The 25,627-nt window shown below is 36.3% G+C and overlaps 1 protein-coding gene across 9 annotated transcripts in view; it reads right to left on the reverse strand.

Moving 5' to 3' along the window:
* The window catches only part of BRCA2 (BRCA2 DNA repair associated), a 73,189-nt gene that overhangs the window by 42,623 nt on the left and 4,939 nt on the right, over positions 1-25,627 (reverse strand). For 7 of the 9 annotated variants that reach the window (XM_089304247.1, XM_089304246.1, XM_002720579.6 and 4 more), the window contains exons 4-12: positions 18,644-18,752; positions 17,980-18,026; positions 17,847-17,887; positions 17,544-17,655; positions 16,030-16,070; positions 13,512-13,620; positions 11,321-12,415; positions 5,120-10,042; positions 2,173-2,268 (exon numbers count right to left, since the gene is read on the reverse strand). In XM_089304247.1, the coding sequence (XP_089160373.1) occupies positions 2,173-2,268; positions 5,120-10,042; positions 11,321-12,415; positions 13,512-13,620; positions 16,030-16,070; positions 17,544-17,655; positions 17,847-17,887; positions 17,980-18,026; positions 18,644-18,752 (6,573 nt within the window). The remainder of the gene's footprint in view (positions 1-2,172; positions 2,269-5,119; positions 10,043-11,320; positions 12,416-13,511; positions 13,621-16,029; positions 16,071-17,543; positions 17,656-17,846; positions 17,888-17,979; positions 18,027-18,643; positions 18,753-25,627) is intronic. The other 2 variants (XM_089304250.1, XM_070049048.2) reach the window with 1 other exon arrangement.

The raw sequence follows: 25,627 nt of genomic DNA on the forward strand, positions 1-25,627 counted from the left end.
TGACTTGTCAAGATAATTCCAAAAGGAGAGTTATGATACTATTTTATGTTAATGGTAGTCCTTTTAGAATGAAATACATGTTCTTCCATTTGCTTCTCCTTGGAACCATGTCTAAATCAAATGTTTTTGGAAATTTATGCTTAATACTATCTAAATCCATTTTTAAAAAAGATTTATTTATATGAAAGGCAGAGTTACAGACAGAGAGAGGGAGGGAGGGAGGGAGGGAGGGAGATATTTTCCATCCACTGTTTCATTCCCCAAATAGCTACAATGGCTGGGGCTTGGCACATCCAAAGCCAGAAGCCAGGAGCTTCTTCTGGGTCTCCAATGTAGGTACAGAGGCCCAAGCACTTGGGCCATCTTCTGCTGCTTTCTCAGGCACATTAGCAGGGAGCTGGATCAGAAGCTAATAGCCAGGAGTCAAACTGGCACCCATATGGGATACCAGCACCAAAGGCAGTGGCTTTACCTGCTACGCCACAGTTCCGGACCTTAAAACCATTCTTTCAATACTTACAAAGTAATCAAACACAGGTTCTAATGACAATTTTTCAAGTAATAGTATAGTATAGTAATAAATATACTAAAAATTACTTTTGCTTCTCATAAACAGTAATCAGGGTTTTAGTTTCCAATTCTATTCAGAATTCTTGTGCATGTTAACATTTGAGAACCAGTAAGTAAGAAGAAAGGAAAGACAGAAGTAAATGAAGTTTCCTGAATCTTTCAACCCTTCTGGCTTTAAGAAACTTTCAAATTTCTATCCCTAAATAGGAGAGTAGTTAGGAAATTAGAAAATTCCCAAGTGTTCTTACTTTGAAGGTTTATTCCATGTGTTACCTTCACTCCCCAGACTATCAAAAGTAAGAAATCAAATATACAGTATACAGTATACGTATTTGTCTTCAAACATCCTATAGTAAAACTTTGGATTTCAGCCTAAAAGAGTGCTATGAAGAGTGTTAAGCAGCCAAGTAACATGATCTGACCACTGTGCTAGAAGGGTGATTCTGGTTGCAGTATTGAGAACAGCTTGGAGAAGGGCCAAAGGCAAAAGTAGAGAGATCAGCTTGGAGCTATGAAGAGTGGCTTGACTGAGGGTGGTAGACAGGAGAAGAAATCATCAAATTGTTTGATTTTTGAAGGTGAGAACTTATATATAACTTATTAATGGTTTGGGTGTGGAATTGAGGAAACAGTCAAAGACGATACAAAACTCTGATGTGATCAACTGGCAGAAAGACACTGTCCCTTATTAATGAAAGGAAAATACAATAGAAAGCAAATCTAGGGCAGAGACAGAATTAGAAGTTCAACATTGACTACAGTAACTTTGAGGTATATATTAGCAATCTGGGTTGAGATGTACCAAGTAGCCAAATGAATGAGTCTGGAGTTAAGAACAGGTTAAGACTGCAGGAGAGTCACTGAAGTCTAAGCAGAGAAGAGACCTAAGGTCATTTCTGCTCAGTATAAGGAAAGAATTCTGATTTTGGTGGAATGGTGGGGTTCAAAAAATTGGACTCTAGAACCTAAGCTTCAAGTTATCATACTTTGGGGCTGGTGCCGTGGCTCACTTAGTTAATCCTCCGCCTGCGGCACCGGCATCCCATATGGGCACCGGGTTCTAGTCCCAGTTGCTCCTCTTCCAGTCCAGCTCTCTGCTGTGGCCCACGAGGGCAGTGGAGGATGGCCCAAGTGTTTGGGCTCCTGCACCCGCATGGGAAACCAGGAAGAAGCACCTGGCTCCTGGCTTCGGATCGGCCCAGCGCTGGCCGTGGTGGCCATTTGGGGAGTGAATCAACAGAAGGTAGACCTTTCTCTCTGTCTGTCTCTCTCACTATATATAACTCTACCTGTCATATAAAAAAAAAAAAGTTATTATACTGAAGTTTTAAACTAAATTCTTACAGATGATTTTCTTTAAAATAAAAAGTCATTATTTTATAATGCTTCTTACTTTACAATTACAAGGAATCTCAGAATCATAAAGTTACTATGAAGGAAAAGTTCAGTTAACAAACAAGACAAGATATAAGTTTAACAAATAAACTACAATGTAAAACCTTTTCTAATACATATATCCCCCAAAACTGAGAAAGATAACTTTAGGAATATCGGGCACAATACTTATAGAGGAAAAAACAATTGAATAAATGCAAACTTTACCATCTGGAGTGCTTTTTGAAGCCTTTAATGATTTGTCTTGGTTTTCTATTATTCTGTCAAATTCATTTAACAAGTTTCTTTTGATTGGTGGTTCTCCTAAAAGAAAATTTCAGTATGTATATTTAAAGCAAACTATATTTTAATTTTTTAGAAATCTGTATTTCATTGAAAATTTCTATATATTGAAAAAACACAGTAATTACAATTTAAATAGCAACCATTCTACTTTGAAAGAGAATATTCTCTTTTTGTCAGTTTTTAAACCATTTAAAAATATCATTTAATGCAGCTAGGTATAAACAAGGCTGACAAATACTCAAGAAGCTACTTCTTAAATAAATGGCACTGAATGCTATTCTATGCTTAATGGCCACAGGACAAACAAAATTCCTTCAAATAAACTTTTGGGAGGGACATGAAATTCAAGAAGGAATTTATTATATAGGTCCCTGAATTAAACTTAATGAGCAGAATAGATTTTTAAAATTACCATTTAAAGTATTAGAAATAGTAACACTTCTTATTTTAGAATTCTACTGAGCTTATAAGGTAAGATTGAAGCATATCAAGTTGTGCATTTTCCAGGTCATGCTGAGATATGTAGTAACAAGTACTTTGCTTTTTGATGCTTTATTATACGAATGTATTTTCAGGATTTAATAAGTAAAAATGTCCATGCATGGCTTTATCAGATATTATATCATTAGAAATAGCTCTCATTGTTTAAAAAGGACATGCGCTGTACATATAACCACAGGTTGATTAGTTATATACTCATATACAAGAGCAGTGAGGATATTAAATAGTAATGCTATTGAGATCATTTAGAAGTCTGAGTTTTTTTCTAGGCAGAAGGCCAACTCACTTCTGTGTACACACGAACAGAAAGAGTTGTTATAAATAAAGGCATTGTTTTTCACAAAAAATGTATTTATTTCAGAATCCCACACTAAAGAACAGCAAATATTTTAAGCATTACAAACTTGTTACTTTGCCAATAAATGTTATATAGAATGTGACTGGGATAACACTAGATTAAATAAATCTATATCTACCAGGATGATTTAAGGGTAACAGGCACCAAATAACCTTCTTAAAAAATAAATTTTTATTTATCTGAAAGGCAGAGACAGAGAGATCTTCCATTTCCTGTTTTTTCCCCCAAATGTCCACAACAGCCAAAGCTGGGCCAGATCAAATCCAGAAGCCTGGAACTCAATTTGGGTCTCCCATGTGGGTGGCAGGGAGCCAAGTACTTGGGCCATACCCTGATGCTTCCCAGGGTGCACATCAGCAGGAAGCTGGAATTGGAAGTGGAGTCTGGACTCAAACACAGGCACTCTGACATGATGTGGGTATCCCATGTGGCATCTTAATTGCTAGGCCAAATGCCTGTCTCAAGACAACGTGTGTTAACTCAAATTTTCTATTAGTCTGTTTTTAAAAAGAGCTAGTAAATTAATTAACAGCTAGTAACTTACTAATTAAAGCTAGTAAATTAGTCTACTCAAAAGCTAGAGAGTTTTGGCATTTACTTTAATCAACAGATTGAATTACGAGATTATTCCTAGTCAGAGACTAACAGAAACAATACACATATCCAATTCACCTAATAGCTGAACTAGGTTGGTAGACAAAAGAGAAGGTAGGATCCAGTCTCAAGGTATTAAGGTCTGAATACTATCTGCCAACAGTAGCAGTTTTTAGAACACTTCTTAGATGAAAAAAAGGAAGCAAGTTATTATGTGTTATTATCTATTGAATTCTCTCTGCCTACTATGTGTCAGAGTCAATGCTAGGTGCCTTTAGATAATTTTATTCTATCTTCATAATTATCCAGTGTGGAAGGTGCTACTTACATTATATGGATAAGAAATAAACAGGCTAGGAGAAGCTAAGTAATATATGCTACCCAGTAAATTATATAATCAGAAACCAACTTTTAAAGTTCAAATGAGCCAGACTCCACACCTCTGCTACAGAACTATTCAAAAACTACTATTCCACTGGCATGGTTATAATACAAAGTTTTAGCTTTTCTAGAAAAAGTCAAACTTTTCATAGAAATTTCTCAATTGTATTAATAATCTTAAAAAAAAATACGAGACCTGGCACTGTGGCGCAGGGGGTTATTGCCCTGGCCTGAAGGACCGGCATCCCATATGGAAACCAGTTCAAGATCCAGCTGCTCCTCTTCTGATCCAGCTCTCTGCTACGGCCTGGGAAAGCAGCAGAAAACGGGCCAAGTCCTTGGGCCCCTGCACCCCTGTGGGAGACCGAGAAGAAGCTCCTGGCTTCCGATTGGTGTAGCTCCTGCTATTGCTGCCAACTGGGGAGTGAACCAGCAGATTGAAGACCTCTCTCTCTCTGTGTGTGACTCTTTCAAATAAACAAACAAATCTTTAAAAAAAATACAAGACCCTCAAAACATAATATCTTGATACACAGACTTAAGAGAGATCATGGGGTCGGCACCACGGCTCAATAGGTTAATCCTCCGCCTTGCGGCACCGGCACACTGGGTTCTAGTGTCGGTCGGGGCACCGGATTCTGTCCCGGTTGCCCCTCTTCCAGGCCAGTTCTCTGCTGTGGCCCAGGAGTGCAGTGGAGGATGGCCCAAGTGCTTGGGCCCTGCACCCCATGGGAGACCAGGAGAAGCACCTGGCTCCTGCCATCGCATCAGCGCGGTGCGCCGGCCGCAGCGCGCAGGCCGTGGCGGCCATTGGAGGGTGAACCAACGGCAAAGGAAGACCTTTCTCTCTGTTTCTCTCTCTCACTATCCACTCTGCCTGTCAAAAGTTAAAAAAAAAAAAAAAAAAGAGATCGATCATGGGTCAAATCATACTCCCCCAAAACATACAAAAAAGCCTGAAAAATAAACTTAGCTAATAATATTCTATTTACTAATAAATACATTGGTAAATCAAAAGTTAAATCAGATACTTACCAACTGAGACAAGGGCATCTCCTCTTCTTTTTCCAATTCTTGAATTTAATAAAATCATTCCCTCACTTTTTTGGTATGTAAAACGTGAGCGTTTGTCACGATCTAATGCTTCAGAATCTGTCAGCTCACCATCTTCCATAAAGGCTTTGGCAATCTCTACTGCTTCTGTTTCAAAATACTTTTCTGGATCTTTGGAGTAAGCAAAACAAACTTCTCTATTTGTTCTCACAGGACTAGAAAATATTTCAGTTTTACCAGTTTCCATTTTTACGTTTTTAGGTGAAGCTCGCTTTTTTCTCAAAGGACAAGTGTTTTCAACAAGTGGTACTCTGGTTCCTAATACCAACTGTTGTTCATTTTCCTTAAACTCAGAGATATATGGAGAAACTTTAATACACTGGTTTTCTGAAGAACCACTTTTACTATTAGAGTTACCTGTTAACTCAAATTTTTCACTGCAGGTGTTTCCCCTTTTAAAGTTTACAGAGTGTTCTGGGGTTCTCTTATCAACACAAGGAGGAGGGGTTACTTTTGATACACTTTGTTTACATGTAGGTGAATCCTGAAGAGAACATTCGGTTCTGATTAAGTCAAATTCTTCCAACATTCCCTTGACTTTTTGTAAGGCACTTTCTGAAATTGAAACTTGCTTTCCACTTGCTGTACTAAATCCAGAGAAAGCAAATGAATTTATCACATTATTTGAAAAGTCTTTCTGAGATGACAGTAAATTTTTTGGGATATCTGTCATAGAATTCTCTTCTCTGGTGAATTGGTCTGAACATTCTTTACTTTTAAAAGATACTTTGGAAAAGAGTTGTTCAGCACTATCTTCTGTCTCAGAAAACATCTCTTTCGCCTTTTGTAAGGAAGCATCTGACACATGCACAGATTTTCCACTTGCTGTGCTAAAAACTCCAGAATTTGTAGAAGAGACTGACTGCGGATGTTCCCCTAGATTAAAATTACATACATCTGAAGTTTTCAAGCTAACATGACAGGGTGACATATCAGAAACTTCCTCTAATCCAGACATACTTTGGTTATGTTGTAATATTTGTTCATTTTCAATGTCAGCAAAAACCTTATGGGAATACATATTATATCCACCATTTTCTATAGAGTTAGGAAAAATATCCTTTGAATCCTCCAATAATGTCAAAGTTTTTGTTTGAGAAGTGTCTGACTTACTCTCAGTGTTTGGCTTAATTACTTCACTATAGTCATCTATAAGTATCTCTTTTACTTTTTTTATTGCTTCATGTGAAACACAGACTGTTTTACCACTGGCTGTACTGAATATAGGTGGCCCTACCTTAGAATTATCTGAATGAGATACAGTTAGTCTAATGGCTTTCTCTTTATTTCTGCATGATGAAGAGTCAGTCACACATTTTGGATCACAAGTATCTTCATTTATAGTTTGTGGGCATGTGGCTTCTTCTCTTACACTAGGTATAACTTTGGTGTTTTGGTCAACATTCTTCACTAATGGCTCAAGACCAGAAGCAATTTTATTTTTTGAGGGGTATTCTGAGTGATTATGTATCTCATCAGAATGACATGAATAGCTATTAGATACACTATTACTTAAATAAGGTGAATCTTGTTTTCCAGAGAGAGGATTTTTGCCACTTTGAGTTATGATACTGTTTGAACTATTTTCATATGAAGGATTTCCTACATAATTGTCTGGGTATTTCTTTACACATATAACCTTGGCAGCATTTTTTTCTGATTGATCTTCCAATTCTCCTTCTCTAAGCCATTTTTTTGCTTCAAACAGTGAAGCTTGACTCACAGAAACTTCTTTGCCATGTCCTGTGTAAAATGCCAAATCTGAATTTTCAATGGTTAAAGACTGATTTGGGAAACATCCTGTAGCATTTCCTAGTGCTTCTTTTTCTGTATTTTCATGTATTTTAATTTTCAAAGAGATACTATTTGTTCTCAGACTTTTAGTTTGTCTATGTAAGTTATCACTTAGCCGGGGCAGCAGCCTAGTGTCACTAAAAGCAAAGTTTTTGTCATTACAATCTAGATAATTCTGTATTTCTTCACACTTTGGCACAGTTATCTCAATGGCATCAAGTGCTAATTCAAGTCCTTCTTTACAGTTCTCCATATCCTTTAGGGTGTTTGCTCCTTGATGGATGAAACTGGCAATTTCACTATCTTGCTTTTCATCAAAAAGATTTTTGACTTTGTCAAAAGATTCCTTTGTAATTTTTACTTTTTTCCCACTAGCTGTGTGAAAACCCAACAGAGTAGGTTCTTTGATCTTTTCTATTCCACATTCTGGTTGCTGCTGGACAATCAGTAATTGATTTTCAGTACTAACTGGGATACTTTCTTTAAATATTTTGTTTTTAACAATGTCTGGTTCCTCATGACTTGAAAAATCCACTTTGTTCTTATTCATGTCACAAAGTAACTTAGATTTCAAGCAATTTGAAAAGTTATTCAATTCTTCTTCTGTTTCTTTATCAAAGAAATTTACAACCTTATTTAATGACTCTTTGGAGACTTTGATATTTCTCCCAGCTGCAGTCTGAAAGGATATATCAAAAATCCCAACAGCTTTTACATTTTGCTCTGTTGTATCTGTAGTTAACTCTTCTTCATTTGAAGTATTAATATGACGTATTTCTTCAGCTTTCACAACTTCCAAACAAGTTAAATCTGATAAACCTTCTTTAATCTGAGTGTTTTCCTCCTTCACAAATTGGGCGTGCTGATTAATACATTGCAAGTCATTTTCATTCGTATGAATATCAACTGTATAATTTTTCCTTGAATCACTGACATCAGATTCTCTTAATTTATTTCTATCATTATCTTCATCTTCTGTGTTTCTCTTATAATTTTCAGTATTTTCATTGCCAAAAACATCAGGGGTTACTTCACTATCATTTTGTGATATTAGTTGGCATTTATTATTTTTCTCGCTTAAATTTTGATCATTGTTATGATTTTCTACTTTAATCACTGAAGCAATAGAATCATGACATTTACCTGAAGGGAAACTTCTTGGATATACTTCTGCAGAAGTTTCCTGACTAATACTCTCAATGTCACTGAATAGTTTCACAGCTTTTTGCAGAGCTTCACTGGAAACATTCAGTCTTGTGCCAAGGGCAGAATAAAAGCCTCTAAATACCACTTCATTTTCATCTGTTAAATAAGTAGCACTTTTGTTGCAGTTATTTTTCAATGAGCAAGCAAACTTGTGTTCAGTTCCAACTGCATCTTCAAATTTCTTGCTCCTCTCTACTTGACCAAGAGATGAGACATTAATGCTAAGATGGTGATTGCCATCTTTACATTCCTCAGATGTGGTATTTAAGATGGTCATTTGGTTTTCAGGCACTTCAAAGGTATCACCTTGTGTTATATGGCTAGGTTTTCTGAACTGTGTAAATTCAAACTGACTTCCTGATTCTTCTAATATGGTAGAAAGTTCTGTAATTTCTGCCTTTTGGCTAGGTGTTAAATTATGGTTTGAATTAAGATCTTGCTTTAAAGATAACACCTGAGTGGCTGTATGATTATTTTCACAATCAGAAACAAATGCACTATTTTGCATATATGCAGATATGGCATTATTTGACTGTGAATCAAATATATCAGGTTTCCTTAGTTTTTTCTGATTATCTAATGACACTGTATTTAAAGTTTCAACACAAGCCAAACTAGTAGGATACTGTTCTTCAATATCTTTGAAGAGCATTTTGCTTTTATTAATTTTATGTTCAGAGAGTTTTATTTCTTTATTAGAAGCTGTTCTGAAGCTACCTCCAAAACTGTGATTCGAAATTGGATCTAAAAGACCTGACAACCTGTCCATGTAATCATTATTTCCATTTGATTTCATATGTATATCTAAGGGGATACCTGATTTTAAATCTTGACCTAGAGTCATTTTTAGATGCTGTGTCACAGTATTTCTGTTCTCCTCTATAAGATCATGGACCATATTTGATGAGTCAGAATCTTTTGCAATCAATACCTGAGTTGTCTGTTTGTCATCTATATCTTCATGTACTACCATGGTAGAGTTCTGGAGATTGGATTCTTCCATATAATTGAGGTCAATTTCATTACGTTCCTCAGTATTTCCTGAAACAGGATTATTCCTCTCATTAGTTCTTTGAAAGACAAAACTATTCTCATTGTCTGGGAAAAGTTCTTCGGAGTTTGAATTGACAGTTATTTCTGAAATTAAAGTAGTTTCTTCTTGGTCTTGTTGGGTTACTGTTAGATTTGTAATTTTGTTGAACTGAACTTTCATTGAAGGAGATGTTATTATTACATGTTTTTCAAGTGGTAACAGTTCAGCTTTTTTAAAATTTTCACTTAAACCCCACATTTCTTGATTTTTTTCTATGGGACTATTTTTGGTTAATTCAACATCACTCTCACAATTCCTGTACTTTGTTTCCTCTGACATTTTGTATGATTCTTTTTCTCCAGAAATCACAGCCAAGTTTGATGCAATATCCTTGGAGCTAGGAGTTAAAATACAAGTGTTGGTATTATCATGGTTATCCAAAAAACCATTTTGGGATTGAGAGTAAGTGCTATTACATTCCATCTCTAAATGCTGAATTGCAGGGTGATATGCTGAAGTCACGATCTTTGCTCTTATATTTGAAACTTGTTGGCCTTTTAGATCATCTTCACATTGTCTTTCTTGCAGGCATGACAGATAATCAGTTTCTGGGGTTATAAGTGATGGCAATTTTTCCTTATTAAGTTTTGCTTCCTTATAATTAAGATCTTGAGATGTTACTGCATTATTGGAACTATTCTCATCATTGGAATATTTCCTTAATATTGTTCCAAAAGAATTGGTTTTGGACAAAGTTTGTTCTTCAGAATCAACCTGCAAACAGTTTCTTTTGACAGAAGAATGCAATAAACCTAAATATAAAAAGAGTGACAAATTAAATTACAATCATTAAATAAATATTCTTAACTAAGTTAAAATAGCAGTGTAAAACAAGTATCACATGAAAAGCAATATATGAATACCACATTTAAAACAAAGAATTCTAAATATTCTGTTATTACATTGTATAAAGAAAATAATACTTAAATATTTTTTATAATATTTATCAACTCATCTAAAATTTGTATCCAGTTAAAGGAAGCCGCTAGTCACCACAAACAAAACTCAAAGTAATCTTTATTGGAAAACAAAATTAGAAAAAATTCACTGGCATAGCAGAACACAGAAAAGCAAGTCAGAGGAATTAGAAAAGAGCCAATTCTCTAATTTTTTCACATTAAAAAAACCCAATTTTAAAAAACGGGGTCCATATATGAACAGCCAGAAAGACAACTTACTGTCATTTATAATGGCAAATGAGTGAAATTGCTTGCTTTATTCAGTTAATTTTCTTGACTCTCTGAATTTCCCATTAATAAGGCAAAATGCTATATCACATTTTATTTCATCAGTTATTGGCTTTACAGTCTCAAGGTTTCAATTCTGTGAATATTTCAATGATATTTACTTCAAAGCTATCACAAGTGGTATATTTGCTTTATTTAAAATGTTTATAGGTATCCAATATATAGAATAATGGAACATAATGGCTTAACTTTGATGTATACAGCATCAAACATATTTCTCTAGAAATTCAGCAGAAATCTCAAATAGTTCTCTTGTATTTCAATCCCATCAACCCTACTACTCACTGAGATTATGTAACAAAATCATTTTATTTTAGGACCAGCATACATTAAATTTAGCTAGCAATTAGTTGTCTTTTTCTTTAATTTTTTACATGCTTTAGAGTACATAGTAAATGGATCAAGTATTTAATGTCCAATTTGTATATAACACTTAAAATTAAAGCAGGAACTAAGTAGACAAGTTCTTAAATGTTGATGAAAAAATCTCTCAAGTTATCAGTATACTATGCAAGCTGATCCAACATGTTTGAATAAAATGATTCTGAATATTGGTAATCAATGCACTAAACAATAACATATATAGATACTGCCTATGATTGAATATAAGATATACAGATTTAAAAGAAACAGAAAAGAAACAAACAGGATGACAACAGGAAGTATATTTGTTTTAAAAAAAATTAAAGAAACTCATGTTTTCAAAAAAGACTACCCATTACCATCCAAAGAGCTATATGCAGTATTTGCAAAAGAATTAAAAAAAAAAAAAGACTGAGGTACCTGAATCAGCATTTGTAAATACAAGTGGTACATCTAAAGTATTTGCTTCAAACTGTGCTGAGCAGTTAGTTAGTTCTGAATTTTGGTCTTCCTGTATCTTTTTTCCTTCATCCTTTACAGCATAAATGAATTTTTTGGTTTTCTTCTTCAAAGTGGATATTAAACTTGCATTCTTCAAAGTTACAGAAGAATGTGTGACAGTGGCTGGCCTGCTTCCATCATCGACAAAACTCTCACATAAAGAATTTTCTTTCTGTGAGTAAAAAGCATGTGTTTCCATTTCTCTTTCAGGGATTTCTGCTGTTTCATTCAAGTCTGAATTACTCATGTCACCTAAGAAAACTGTTCCCAGAGTCTCCTCAGCTGATTCTCTTATCTTGAATAAGGACTTTTTGATACCCTGAAATGGAGAAACTACTGGAGAAATCTCAGATGTTGTTGGCTTCGCTCCAAGAATGGAATCATGAGATTCAACATGCTGCCTTTCATCTCTCTTATGTACCACTGTTTCCTCATTTAATATCTTCTCTAATTTTGGTAGACCAGAAATATGAGACAAAGAATTTTCAGGAGTAATAAAGTTGATACATGATTTCTCTGTGTCTATCAGGTCTTTTTCTGAATTACGTTGGTCACAGGAAGAAACATGCACCATGCTTATTTTCTCTATCTGGATTTCATTTAGATCAGACACACTTAGTTGAGACCATTCAGATTGCACCAACTCCTTGGAGATTTTATCATTTCCACTTTCTAAGGGCTTCTGAATTGTTAAATTTGAATCTAATGGATCACTATTCTTTGCTTCAATTTCAAATGCAAATGAATGTTTATTTTCCTTCATTTGTTCTTTAGCTTCATCATATGTGTCAGTTTTTGTTTCATAAATATTTTTTTCTGTAGTCTTCTCACTTTTTAGTTCTTTTAGATTTTCCATTTTATACTCAGAGAAACATAATGAAAAACTATCTTCTTCAGAAATATTTGCAACTGATTCACATACTTCATCTTCTAGAATATTTGGCATAGACTTTCCAAAGTGGTCTTTACAACTATTTACTTTACCAAATGAATTTCCTAATACTTTCCTCAATCCTGTTAAAATTTAAAACAGAAACACATTAATAACATAATACAACCATATAACTGATATTATTTTTACCTTTTTTCAGAAACAGTATATATAACTCAGTATTTAAAGCATAAACTTTTTTAAGTTCGTCACTCTTAGGTTCTTGTGATAAAGCCTGATTCCAATGCATCTAAATCTTTTTATTCATATTCCAATCCCTAGTAATTTTTTCTTTATCATCTCTACACAATTAAAATTTTCCAAACAATGTAATATGCTAAGATCTATCAAACAGATGTGGCAAATCATTTTTCTACCCCTACAACAACTAAGAGTAAAATCTGACTTTATATATGCATATGTATACATTCATGGACCTCACATACACATCTATGATCAGATACCTAATTTTACGTACTTGTACAGACATACACACAAACTAAGAAAAACACAATATTCTAGTGATCTAACTAGGTAATTTGTGGTATATTCATAACCACAGTTACTTTCAGGTTAGAAAAAAAAGCACTTCATCTCTTGTCAATTATGTTTTATTTTTATCAGTTTTTTTAAAAGATTTATTTATTTATCATTTGAAAAGTGGTGTTAGGAGAGACAGACACAGAGAGACATCTTCCATCCACTGGTTCACTCCCCAAATGGCCACAAGGGCCAGGGCTAGGCCAGGCAGAAGCCAGGAGATCAGAGCTTCTTCTGGGTCTCCTACATAGGTAGCAGTGGCCCAAGTAGTTGTGCCATTTTCCACTGCTTTCTCAGGTATATCAGCAAGGAGCTGGATTGGAGGTGGAGCAGTGGGACTTGGACTGGTGCCAAATGGGATCCTGTGCTGCAGGCTGCGGCTTAACCCACTGAGCCACAGCACCAACCCTTTATCTCTGAGTTTTGAGAAATAGGGTTAGATGGTGAGTAGTGTCTTTAGAATGATGGTTAAACATTGTCATTTAAATCAAGTGAGTTTCTAATCTCAATTCCTTGAGATAAAAATACTACTTCAATAATGAAAAAATTAAAGCAATATGCATTCTACTTAAGAAAAGAGAAGCAGTAACTTCTGGAGTATCAATACAAATAGTAGTTCAACTAAACAGAAGAACTTACTTTGGCTTCTAGCTTCTCTCTGATTTTTGTTTTCACTTTCTGTCACAGAAGGGATGAATCTCCCATTTTTATTCATACTTTCATCATTAGAAAAATGGTTTTTCAAAATCTATAAAAGTCATAATTTAGTATCATTAGTATCAACTAACCAGAATCTACAAAGAAATTAAGAAATTCCACAACATCAAAACAAACAACCCACTTAAGAGATGGGCCAAGGACCTCAATAGACATTTTTCAAAAGAGGAAATCCAAATGGCCAACAGACACATGAAAAAATGTTCAAGATCACTAGCAATCAGGGAAATGCAAATCAAAACCACAATGAGGTTTCACCTCACCCCGGTTAGTATGGCTCACATTCAGAAATCTACCAACAATAGATGCTGGTGAGGATGTGGGGAAAAAGGGACACTAACCCACTGTTGGTGGGAATGCAAACTGGTCAAGCCACTATGGAAGTCAGTCTGGAGATTCCTCAGAAACCTGAATATAACCCTACCATACAACCCAGCCATCCCACTCCTTGGAATTTACCCAAAGGAAATTAAATTGGCAAACAAACAAGCTGTCTGCACATTAATGTTTATTGCAGCTCAATTCACAATAGCTAAGACCTGGAACCAACCTAAATGCCCATCAACGGTAGACTGGATAAAGAAATTATGGGACATGTACTCTATAGAATACCATAGAGCAGTCAAAAACAATGAAACCCGGTCATTTGCAACAAGGTGGAGGAATCTGGAAAACATTATGCTGAGTGAATTAAGTCAGTCCCAAAGGGACAAATATCATATGTTCTCCCTGATCGGCAACAACTAACTGAGCACCAAAGGGGAAACCTGTTGAAGTGAAATGGACACTATGAGAAACAGTGACTTGATCAGCTCTTGTCCTGACTGTTGATGTACAGTGTAATACTTTATCCATTTTAGTATTTTTTTTGTTCTAGTACTATTGGTTGAACTCTATAATTAACACACAGTTATTCTAGGGTGTTTAACTGAAAAGTGATCCCTGTTAAATATGAGTGGGAATAAGAGAGGGAGGAGATGTACAATTTGGGACATGCTCAATTGGACTTGCCCCAAATGGTGGAGTTAGAAACGTGCCAGGGGATTCCAATACAATCCCATCAAGGTGGCATGTACCAATGCCATCTCACAGGTCCAAGTGATCAACTGCAGTTCACAACTGATCACACTGATAGGTCTAAGAGTCAAAGGGATCACACAAACAAGACTAGTGTCTGCTAATACTAACTGATAGAATCAAAAAGGGAGAGAATGATCCATCATGGGAAGTGGGATACACAGCAGACTCATAGAATGGCAGATGTCCTAAATAGCACTCTGGCCTCAGAATCAGCCCTTAAGGCATTCGGATATGGCTGAAGAGCCCATGAGAGTATTTTAGGCATGGAAAGCCAAGACACTCTGGCAAAAAACAAAAAACAACAACAACAACAACAACAACAAAACCTAAATGAAAGATCTCTGTGAGTGAGATCCCAGTGGAAAGAACAGGGCCATCAAAGAAGGAGGTACCTTTCTCTGAAGGGAGGAGAGAACTTCCACTTTGACTATGACCCTGTCTGAATAAGATTGAAGTCGGGGAACCCAAAAGGCTTCCATAGCCTTGGCAACTCATGACTAGAGCCTAGGGAGATTACTGACGCCATAAACAGAGTGTCAAATTGTTAAGTCAACAACAGGAGACACTGTGTACTTACTTCTCATGTGGGATCTGTCCTTAATGTGTTGTCCAATGTGAAGTAATGCTATAACTAGTACTGAAACAGTATTTTTACACTTTGTGTTTCTGTGTGGGTGCAAACTGATGAAATCTTTACTTAATATATACTGAATCGATCTTCTGTATATAAAGATAATTGAAAATGAATCTTGATGTGAATGGAATGGGAGAAGGAGCGGGAGATGGGAGGGGTGCGAGTGGGAGGGAAATTATGCGGGGGGAAGCCAATGTAATCTATAAACTGTACTTTTGAAATTTATATTTACTAAATAAAAAAAAAGAAAAAAAATTCTTCCATATTTATTTGAGAGAAACAGATATGCAGAGAGTTCCCATCATTGGCTCACTCCACAAATGCCTACAATTGCTGGGCCAATCACGAGCTGAAACTCGATCCAAGTCTGCCTTGTGGGTGGCATGAACCCAATTTCCTGGACTATACTGCTGCTTCGAAGGGTGTGCATTAACAGGAAGCTGGAGCTGGGTATTGAGTCCAGGTACTCTGAAGTGGTTTATGGTGTCTTAAACCAGCATCTTAGCTGCTAAGCTAAACGCCCACACATACATGCAACTAATTTTTCAAAGGCAGCAGTTTCTCACAGGAAATGAATGAAAATTACCTTATAGGATTAAGTTTAGAGACTTTCTCAAAGGTTTAACAAATTACAAGCTAGTGCATGAAAAATGCAGATAAGTAATTAATTAAGGCATCCTAAAATTACAAGCAGTTAAGTATAATCAAATTGTTATATTTACTTACAGCATTAGTATCAACAGTTTCAGATGCTTCTTCATCTCTTACTGTAAGATAAAAATTCAATTTACCAAAATTATATTATGTATTATATACTAAAATAATGGAAAAACATAAATTTTTTAGTCAGACTTCAAAAAGCACATAACCTATTTGATTAAATGACATATTTGAAACAATATGTTGACCTAGTTGTAGTAATTTTAAAGTTCAAGCAACATAAGTGAGTAAGTATATACTCATTTCCTTATTATCACTGACAATATAGTAAGAAACTTTATGGTTTGATGATTCTGCCTGAATGGTAACATTGTACACAATGACTTTAAAAATCAGATAAAGAAGCATGGTCATGACCTCAAACCTAAAGCCTGTAGACTATAGCAGTTCTTTAGACAATATGGCCTAAAAGCATATTGACACTTCTTACTTTTCAAAATGTTTGTTATTACTTCATATAAGTAACAAAAGAAGAAAGTTAAATTATATCCAACTAAAAAAGCAAAACAGAACATTATTTTTCTAGAATAAACATTGTTTACAAAATCCTGATTTGGGTATAAATTTAAACTCAAGCTTTAAGTACAATTCACAATATATACATGCTTCATAATTCCATTTACATATAGATATGCACATATGTGAGGAAAAGTTTCAAAAACAAAGTTTATTAAATGTAGGACACTTCATTAAATTTGAATTTCAGGTAAATAAAGAACAATGTTGTTGGTGAATACTTACTTTTTTCTCCATTATCATTCCTCTTCTCTAAATTGTGATGTGTTTGTTTACATGAACTTCCAGATACTTGTTCACACTGCATTTACACACATTTACTTACAGATCCCTCTCTAAACTTATACTTATTGTAGTAATTTCATAAAATTAAAAAATAGTCACAGCTTCTCAAATACTAAGTCATGATTAGCCAGCTCTCAGCCATTGAGAGATTTTAAATTGTTTTACAATAGGTGAAATGTTTAAAATATATTTACTTAATGATTTTTTGAATACCACCTATATGGCAAGGAATCATATAGTCCAATGGATGAGCAAAGAAAACATTTCAGATCATCAAATGGATGTATAACTATAATTGTGAAATTTTAAATCTTACTTCAGTACCACTGGCAATACAGATCTGTATAAGAGATTTAAGCAGAAAGCACAAAAATTTACTTAATTCTGCTTTCAATGCTTGAAATACCAGAATTGGTAAAATCTTCAAATTATATCAAATACTGATCCAAAACACTTGGGTATATAGTTAAATCAGTATTTGTAAAGCCATACTAGATTAATGACACAAATAGTAAAACAAAATGCTTGACTCCTATGGAATACCACTGAATGTATGTTATTTATCACAATCTAAAACTAAATAGAATAAAATTATTCAGAACCACCAACACACTTTTCAAATATTGTCTAATATTTCTCATCTTTTCCTTTAACAGATGTGTTTACCAGCCTCATTTATCTTAGCATATTATGTACAATAACACATTTGCTAGTATTACCTATGAGCACAGTGGAACTAAGGGTTGGTGGTGTGGCTAAAGAACTTGACCAAGACATATCAGAATCCATCTCAGCTCCCAGACTTTCAGAAATATGTTTTTGTGTCTGACCCTGGAAAGAAAAACAACAGTTTATTTATTTCATAGAAATGTATTCAATATTTTTTCACTTACTCACTTTTTATCACTTAATGAATGCCTACGTAAGACAGTATCCTAGGGTCTTATCTGTTAATTTCAGGGCAAAGGCATGACACTACTGTCAAAATTTTGATTATACTATAAAACAAGCAGAATATTTACCTTCATAAGCTTTGGTGTATGAAATAAACTCCCACATACCACTAGGAGTAAAAACAAAAAAAAGTATTAAGCTTTATTTCATTAAAATTTCTAATAGTTTAATAATGAAAAAAATCTTGGTTTTTAATCATACCTGACTTTTTTCTTTGTGGTGTTACATTTGTATATTGTAGAACAGGACTAAAATAAAATAGACCCCTCAGATTATTCAAAAAGATTAACACAAATGGCAGAAAGAAACAAAAACACTAATCTTTTTTTAAAAAAAAAAAAAGATTCTCAGTCATAGTACTTGTTAGAATTATACTACAGATTTTAAAAATATTTTTATATTACTTTCTAAAAAATAAATCTCATGAAGAATTAAGAAAACACTAAATAATTACTAAAATGCCCATTGAAAGCAACGTAAAAAGTATTCACAAATTTCAGCTACTAGTAACTACAAAATTTTAATTTAAAATTATATAATCTACCAGAGCAACATATTCTGTTCAAAGAGTCAAAGAACATGAATAATTTATTTGAAATTGATACTTCAAGAACTTACTGTTTTTCATCAATGTTTTTGTTACTACACAGAAAATCAGCCAATTTAACATAAGGAAAACAAAGTAAATGTTTCTAGTGTGAAAGTTATTCTACTCAGGGACTTAACATAAAAGATTATTTAATAGAGCATCCTTCATCAGGCTGTCAGCCGAAATATTAGCATGAAAATCAGTTTAATTTGCACAAGATAAACATCTTTAGGTAAATGTTTCATTTAAATATTTTAATATAATAAGTCATCATACCTTTCACTAAGATATGAATTTATAAGTGGACTGGCAACATCATTTGCTTGATCTATTTTAGACTTCATTGTGCAACAACTTTTACGTTCATTATTGGCAGTATCCTTTCCTGAAACAGTACAATCAATCAGTAAGAATTTATACACTCTGGATTGTAAATTTTCATTCTCTGGAAGTACTTATAAACTAAGGTTCATCTAAACTGAGGAGAATGCAGGAATTTAGTTTGAAAAGGTTTTTCAGTTTGCTGACTCTTCTCAAAAAAGAAATGTCTCAAGGCACATTCCCTCATTTAACAACCAAACTAAGCATGTAAAATGCATTAAGATTCTTTGCATGACACAATCCAAAATAACACTTTATTCTCAAAAGAACTCACAGTCTAGTAGGGAAAATGTTTTTTTGAAATGTATACAAGTAGAATATAAAGTAGAATCATTTGTTCTATTAAATTACACATAATACTATGGCATCATGGAGGATAAGAGTTAAGTGAAAAGACATTTACTGAAAACCTACAAAGGTCCCAAATCTGACTATAACACTTCTGTTGAAAATGTTGCAAGATCTTGCTTTCAGGATAAGTTCAAACTCCATAACAACACTCCTAAGTAACAATGCCTTTCATGATATCAGTTCTTTGTTTTTATGAAGCCAATCTTTCAGTTTCTAGCTAAAGGCAACTACTAGATATCCTGATAAAACACTCTGATCTCTGACTTAGTACAAACTGTTTTTCCTCTTTTTTAATTCTCACCACCTGGAACATCCATTTTTCAGACTTCCATTTAGAAACTAACTCCTCTAAAAAAACCTTTTGTGGTCCTTCAAGTGAGATTAAGTACTTGCCCTTTCTATATGTTCCCAATTTTCTATATGTTTCCCACTTTTCCTTCTGTTTCCCCTATTAGACAACAGTCTAATAAAGTTAACAAACTTCTTGAGGTAGAGATTTTGCTTTATCATTATACCCCTAGCAAGTACAATATTTGATATGTTAGTCACTCCACAAATATTGGCTAAATGAATTAGCCATAATTAGAGAATGAGTTGTAGATGGCAACTTATATTTCTATTCTCATTGAACATGTCTATTTTCTAAGACATAATACTGAAAGATACTAAATCTATAGGTGGTTCTAAAATATCAAATCCAATTGAGATTTTCAACATTCCTTTTTTTTTTTTTTTTAAAGATTTATTTATTTATTTGAAAGGAAGAGTTACAGAGAGGCAGAGGCAGAGAGAGATCTTCCATCCACTGGTTCAATTCCCAAATGGCCACAAAGGCCGGAGCTGGGCAGTTCTGAAGCCAGGAGCCTGGAGTTTCTTCCCAGTCTCCCATGTGGGTGCAGGGGCCCAAGGACTTGGACCAGCTTCTGCTGTTTTCCTAGGCACATTAGTAGGGAGCTGCATGGGATGTGGAGCAGCCAGGACTCGAAACAACGCCTGTACGAGATGCCAACACCACAGGCGGCGGCTTTATCTGCAATGTCACAGCACCTGCCTCAACATTCCTATTTTCTGTATTAGAGTACCTTATATATGACTCTACAGGGTACAAAGTACTCATGAGGTTCTACTGGTCGATGATGATTAAAAATTTGGTGCCTGAGATATTTAACTAAAAATAGTTGCTTTAACTGATCTTATAATCTCTAACTTAGAACCTTTGAGAAGGATAAGGTTTATCAATGTTAAATAAAATGAAGATCAAGCTAATTTAGGAACTCTTTGCAGTAACATAGACAAAAATGACTCATTATATCATTTCTCTTGCAATACAGAATAATCACTAATAAATGAAATGTACATGTAATTTAAAAGTCCTACTTCTGGGCCAGCGCTGTGGTGCAGTGGCATAGCAGGTAAAGTCACTGCCTGTGGTGCCGGCATCCCATATGGGCACCAGTTTGAGTCCCGGCTGCTCTACTTTTGATCCAGCTCTCTGCAATGGCCTAGGAAAGCAGTGAAAGATGGCTCAAGTCCTTGGGCCCCTGCACCTGCATGAGAGACCTGGAGGTGGCGGCCATTCAGGGAGTGAACAGATGGAAAACCTTTCTCTCTCTGCCTCTGTGCAGCTCTGCCTTTCAAATAAATAAGTAAATCTTTAAAAAAAAAAAAATTCCCAAGTCCACAAAACATCCAACTTCCTTCTTTAATGAGACTTCTAGTTAAAGAAACTAAAAAGTAGCTGAATGAATTTTTTGAAAGGACACAAACTTTAAAAATAAACCAAAAATAATCCAAACGACGAGACTACATTATAAGCCTATTAGAATGGCTAAAACCCAGAACACCAACAACATAAAACGCTGTGAGGAAGGAAGGAATTCTTATTCACTGCTGGTGGATGCAAAAATGGTATCAGCTGTTTTGGAAGACAATTTTCAGTTTCTTATAAAACTTGGCTGGCACCGCGGCTCAGTAGGCTAATCCTCCGCCTTGCGGCGCCGGCACACCGGGTTCTAGTCCCAGTCTGGGCGCCGGATTCTGTCCCAGTTGCCCCTATTCCAGGCCAGCTCTCTGCTGTGGCCCGGGAGTGCAGTGGAGGATGGCCCAAGTGCTTGGGCCCTGCACCCCATGGGAGACTAGGAAAAGCACCTGGCTCCTGCCATCGGATCAGCGCGGTGCGCTGGCCGCAGCGCGCTGGCCACTGGAGGGTGAACTAACGGCAAAGGAAGACCTTTCTCTCTGTCTCTCTCTCACTGTCCACTCTGCCTGTCAAAAAAAAAAAAACTAAACATACTGTTTAATATGATTATATTCACTGGTATGAGCCCAAATGAGTTAAAAGCTTAGGTCCATAAAAAACTTTCACATGAATACTGTCACTAAAAGAAATGGAGAAACATTAAATGCATATTGTTGAGTGAAAGAAACAGCCTGGGAAAGTTTACATTTTGTATACATTTTGTATGGCTGTCCCTGTGATACAGGTTAAACCTCTACATGGGGCACTGGCATCCCATATGAGTGCCAATTCGTGTCCTGGCTGCTCCTCTTTCAATTGAGCTCTCTGCTAATCACCTGGGAAAACAGTGGAAGACGGCCCAAGTGCTTGGGCCCCTGCACCTGTGTGGGAGACGCAGAAGAAGCTACTGGCTCCTGGCTTTGGATCGGCCTAGGTCCAGCCATTGCAGCCACTTGGGAAATGAACCAGCAGATGGAAGACCTTTCTCTCTGTCTCTCCCTCTCTTTGTAACTCTCTCTCAAATAAATAAATAAATCTTTTTTTTAAAAAAGGCTACACTTTGTGACATTAGGGAAAATGCAAAACTTACAGAGACAGTAGAAAGATAATTATTTACCACTGGTTCCATGGTGAGGAAGGGTGAACGAGTAGAGCTTAGGGGATTTTTAGGGCAGTTTAACTATTCTGTAATGTAATGAAGGATATGCCATTATAAATTTGTCAAAATTCAGAGAACTATACAGTAGTAAGGGGGAACCCTGATGTAAAACACTCGAGTTATTAATAATACATCAATATTGAATAATGAAAAGAAACCCAACTGTAAAAAATAAAAAATGAAAAAAAGAACCAGATAAAAGCCAGCTCATACTCCAAAAAAGCATTTCCCAAATAACTTTAGACCTTCACAAATAAACTTAAGAATGACCAGAGAACTCATGGTTTTATGGAAAAAGAGCTGCTGAGGAGCAGAAATAACACATTTCCTCATGGAACTTCAAGGATTTTTTTTTTAAATAACAGATATTAGCACTGAACGAAGTAGGTTAAAAATCAAAACTGAAATTTATTATATTTCAAAAATAAATTTTAAAGTGATTTATTTTTTAATTATTTATTTGAATGACAGAGAGAAATAGAGATTTCCCACCTACTGGTTCACCCTGCAACAGCTAGGGCTGGGCCAGGCTAGCAGGGACTTAACGACTTGAGCTATCACCTGCTGCTTCCCAGGGTGCACATTAGCAGGAAGCTGGAATCGGGAACAGAGACAAGCTTTGAACCCAAACATTCTGATATGGGACATGGGTGTCCCAAGTGGTATCTTAACCTCTGTGCCAAACACCTGCCCCTAAAATACACTTAAAAGCAAAAGTCTCAATCAACTATAGTCAACAGAATTATGCAAGCATTATAACTTTAATAAAAACTCCTCTGCAGTGGGTTCAAAGTGGCACTCTTAATTCACTCCTATAGACAAACCAATTCCTACAGACCATTCCAGCAGGTACAATTAGACAATGAATCATGGATCCTAGGTATGTCTTTAAAGATTCAGGAAAAACTGCTTTACGAAGCTTTTCATGAAAACCCTAGAAAGATGGTTCTCCACTTTAGGTAACTTTTCCCTTGCTCTTGTAACATACCACATCAGTGTATATGTTTTTTGTCACTTACAAGACTGAGTACCTAGAAGTCAAAGGACATCCCCTTCCCCCCTTTAAAAACTATTTGAGAGGAAGAGAGGTAGAAAGGCACAGAGAATGAACTAATCTGCTGGTTCACTTTCCACAATGCTAACAGGCAGTCTGCAGGAGCAAGGAACTCAATTCAGGTTTCCCATGTGGGTGGCAGGAAGCTAACCACTTGAGACATTATTTCTGGCTCCCAGGATCTGCATTAGCAGAAAGCTATTATCATGAATTGGAGTTGGGATTCAAACCCAGGTACTCTGATATAGGACCTGGGCATTCCAACTAGAGTTTTAACTGCAAGGTCAAACACCCTGTCCCCAAAGGATATCTCATTCATGTTCGTATCTTTTAATGCCTAGCAACTTGCCTGGCACAAATAAACACGGATAATTGCTGAATGGATGATTTCTTTTCTGTGTTCTCATCTACATTCCATTTAATTAGTCCCTAAATGTCTAAATTAGGTCTTAACCATAATTAATTTTTTTTGCCATCTAGTACTTCATCACTTTCCAAACAGATCACTGATTTCTATAACTTTCTCTCTCTTCTACACTTGCCCTAGGTCTAGCTTTGTTTTCTCAAAAGCCTGTACGATATCTCTACCATATCTCATCATTTCCTTACAGTCCAAAACAACTTTATTCACCCTTTCAACCTTTTCCTTCCCAAATCTACTTTTCCTCCAGTTTCTATGTGCTTCCAATTTCTATGAATGTCACCACTATATTCTTTTTAAAAATATATTTATTTATTTTATTTGAAAGGCAGAGTTACAGAGAGAGAGGGAGAAACAGAGATCACTCTTCCATAGCTGATTCACTCCCCGAATGGATGCACTGGCCAGGGCTGGGCCAGGCCAAAGGCAGGAGCTCAAACTCCATTTGGGTCTCCCACATGGGTGGCAGGGGTCAAGTATTTGGACCACCTTCTGCTCTTTTCCTAGGCACATGAGCAGGGAGCTGGATGGGAACTGGAGCAGCTGGGACTGCAACAAGTTGCTCATTTGGGATGTTGGCTTAATTCACTGCACCACAACATTGGCCTCAATGTCACCATTATAATCTAATTTGGTAACACCTTACCCTGTCACTCATTTTTCTTCTGAATCCTCCATATCCTGGTCACTGCTGGGTCTTTAGTTTCTACCCTCTATGCCTACTTTCACTGCATTAATGCTATTAACCTGCACGTTCTTAACTGATGTGTCTCTGATCCCACCCCCCATTTAAATATTTATTTATTTATTTGAAAGTCAGAGAGTTACGCAGAGAGAGAGAGAGAGAGAGAGAGAGAGAGAGGTCTTCCAACCACTGGTTCACTCCCCAATTGGCTGCAACAGTTGGAGCTACGCCGATCCGAAGCCAGGAGCCGGGAGCCGGGAGCCTCCTCCGGATCTCCCACGTGCGTGCAGGGACCCAAGGATGTGGGACATCTTCTGCTACTTTCCCAGGCCATACCAGAGAGCTGGATTGGAAGTGGAGCAGCTGGCCTTGAACTAGCATCCATATGGGATGCTGGCACTGCAGGTGGCGGCTTTACCCGCTACGCCACAGCGGCTGGCCCCAATCTTCCCTTTTCTTAAGGAGCACTGTGATAATCTTAAATGCAGATTACTGGATTTCCTTTCAAGAGATCTGAATTCAAGAGATTCAGAGTGAGGAAATTTGTCATTTTGATTAGCATCCCAGAAGATTTTGACTGTCCATCACATATTGAAAAAAATCTATCTCCAAACACTGACAGATTATTGGCTCTCTAAAGCAAAATTAATTCATTCTACAGATACTGAGTACTATATATACCACTTGGTTCCCAATAACATACCAGTATAAGAAAAATCTTTGCCCATTACCTATATTCACTGTTTATATGCATACTCTAGCATCATGAATTTCCTGTTTCAAAGCATGTATCATACTATAACAGTTTATGCATGTCCCTTTTGCTATACGCTCAGTAATGGTAAACAGGGACTATTCCTCAGCAGAGATAAGCCTAGATCTGACAAAAGGCAAGAAAAAGTTGTGGGCAGAGATAGCAATATTCAAAAAGAGCCAGAGTAGATAGTGGCTTCAGTATCTTAAAGCAATTCAGAGCCATTGTTGTGGTGTACTGGGTAACACTGGGTAACACTGCAGCCTGTGACGCTAGCATCCCATATGGGTGCTGGTTTGTGCTTCACTTTGGATCGAGCTTCCCGCTAATGGCCAAGGAAAAGCAGCAGAGGACGGCTCAAGTACTTGGGCCAGTGTTACTCACGTGGGAGACCAGGATGAAGCTCCTGGCTTTGGCCTAGCCCAGTACCGGCTGTTGTGGCCAGCTGGGTAGTGAACCAGCAGATGGAAGATCTCCCTCTCTGTCTCTCCCTTTCTCTCTGTAACTCTTTCAAAATCAATCAATCTTTAAAACAAAAAACAAGGTAATGGGGCTGGTGGCACTGTGGCTGCCACAGCAGGTTAACATCCTGGCCTGAACCACCAGCATCCCATATGGGCACCAGTTCTAGTCCTGGCTGCTCCACTTCCTATCCAGCCCTCTGCTATGGCCTGGAAAAGCAGTAGAAGATGGCCCAAGTCCTTGGGCCGCTGTGCC

Source organism: Oryctolagus cuniculus, chromosome 9 (assembly GCF_051225735.1).
Source record: "Oryctolagus cuniculus isolate XC-2025 breed Fujian yellow rabbit chromosome 9, ASM5122573v1, whole genome shotgun sequence".
Lineage (NCBI taxonomy): Eukaryota > Metazoa > Chordata > Mammalia > Lagomorpha > Leporidae > Oryctolagus > Oryctolagus cuniculus.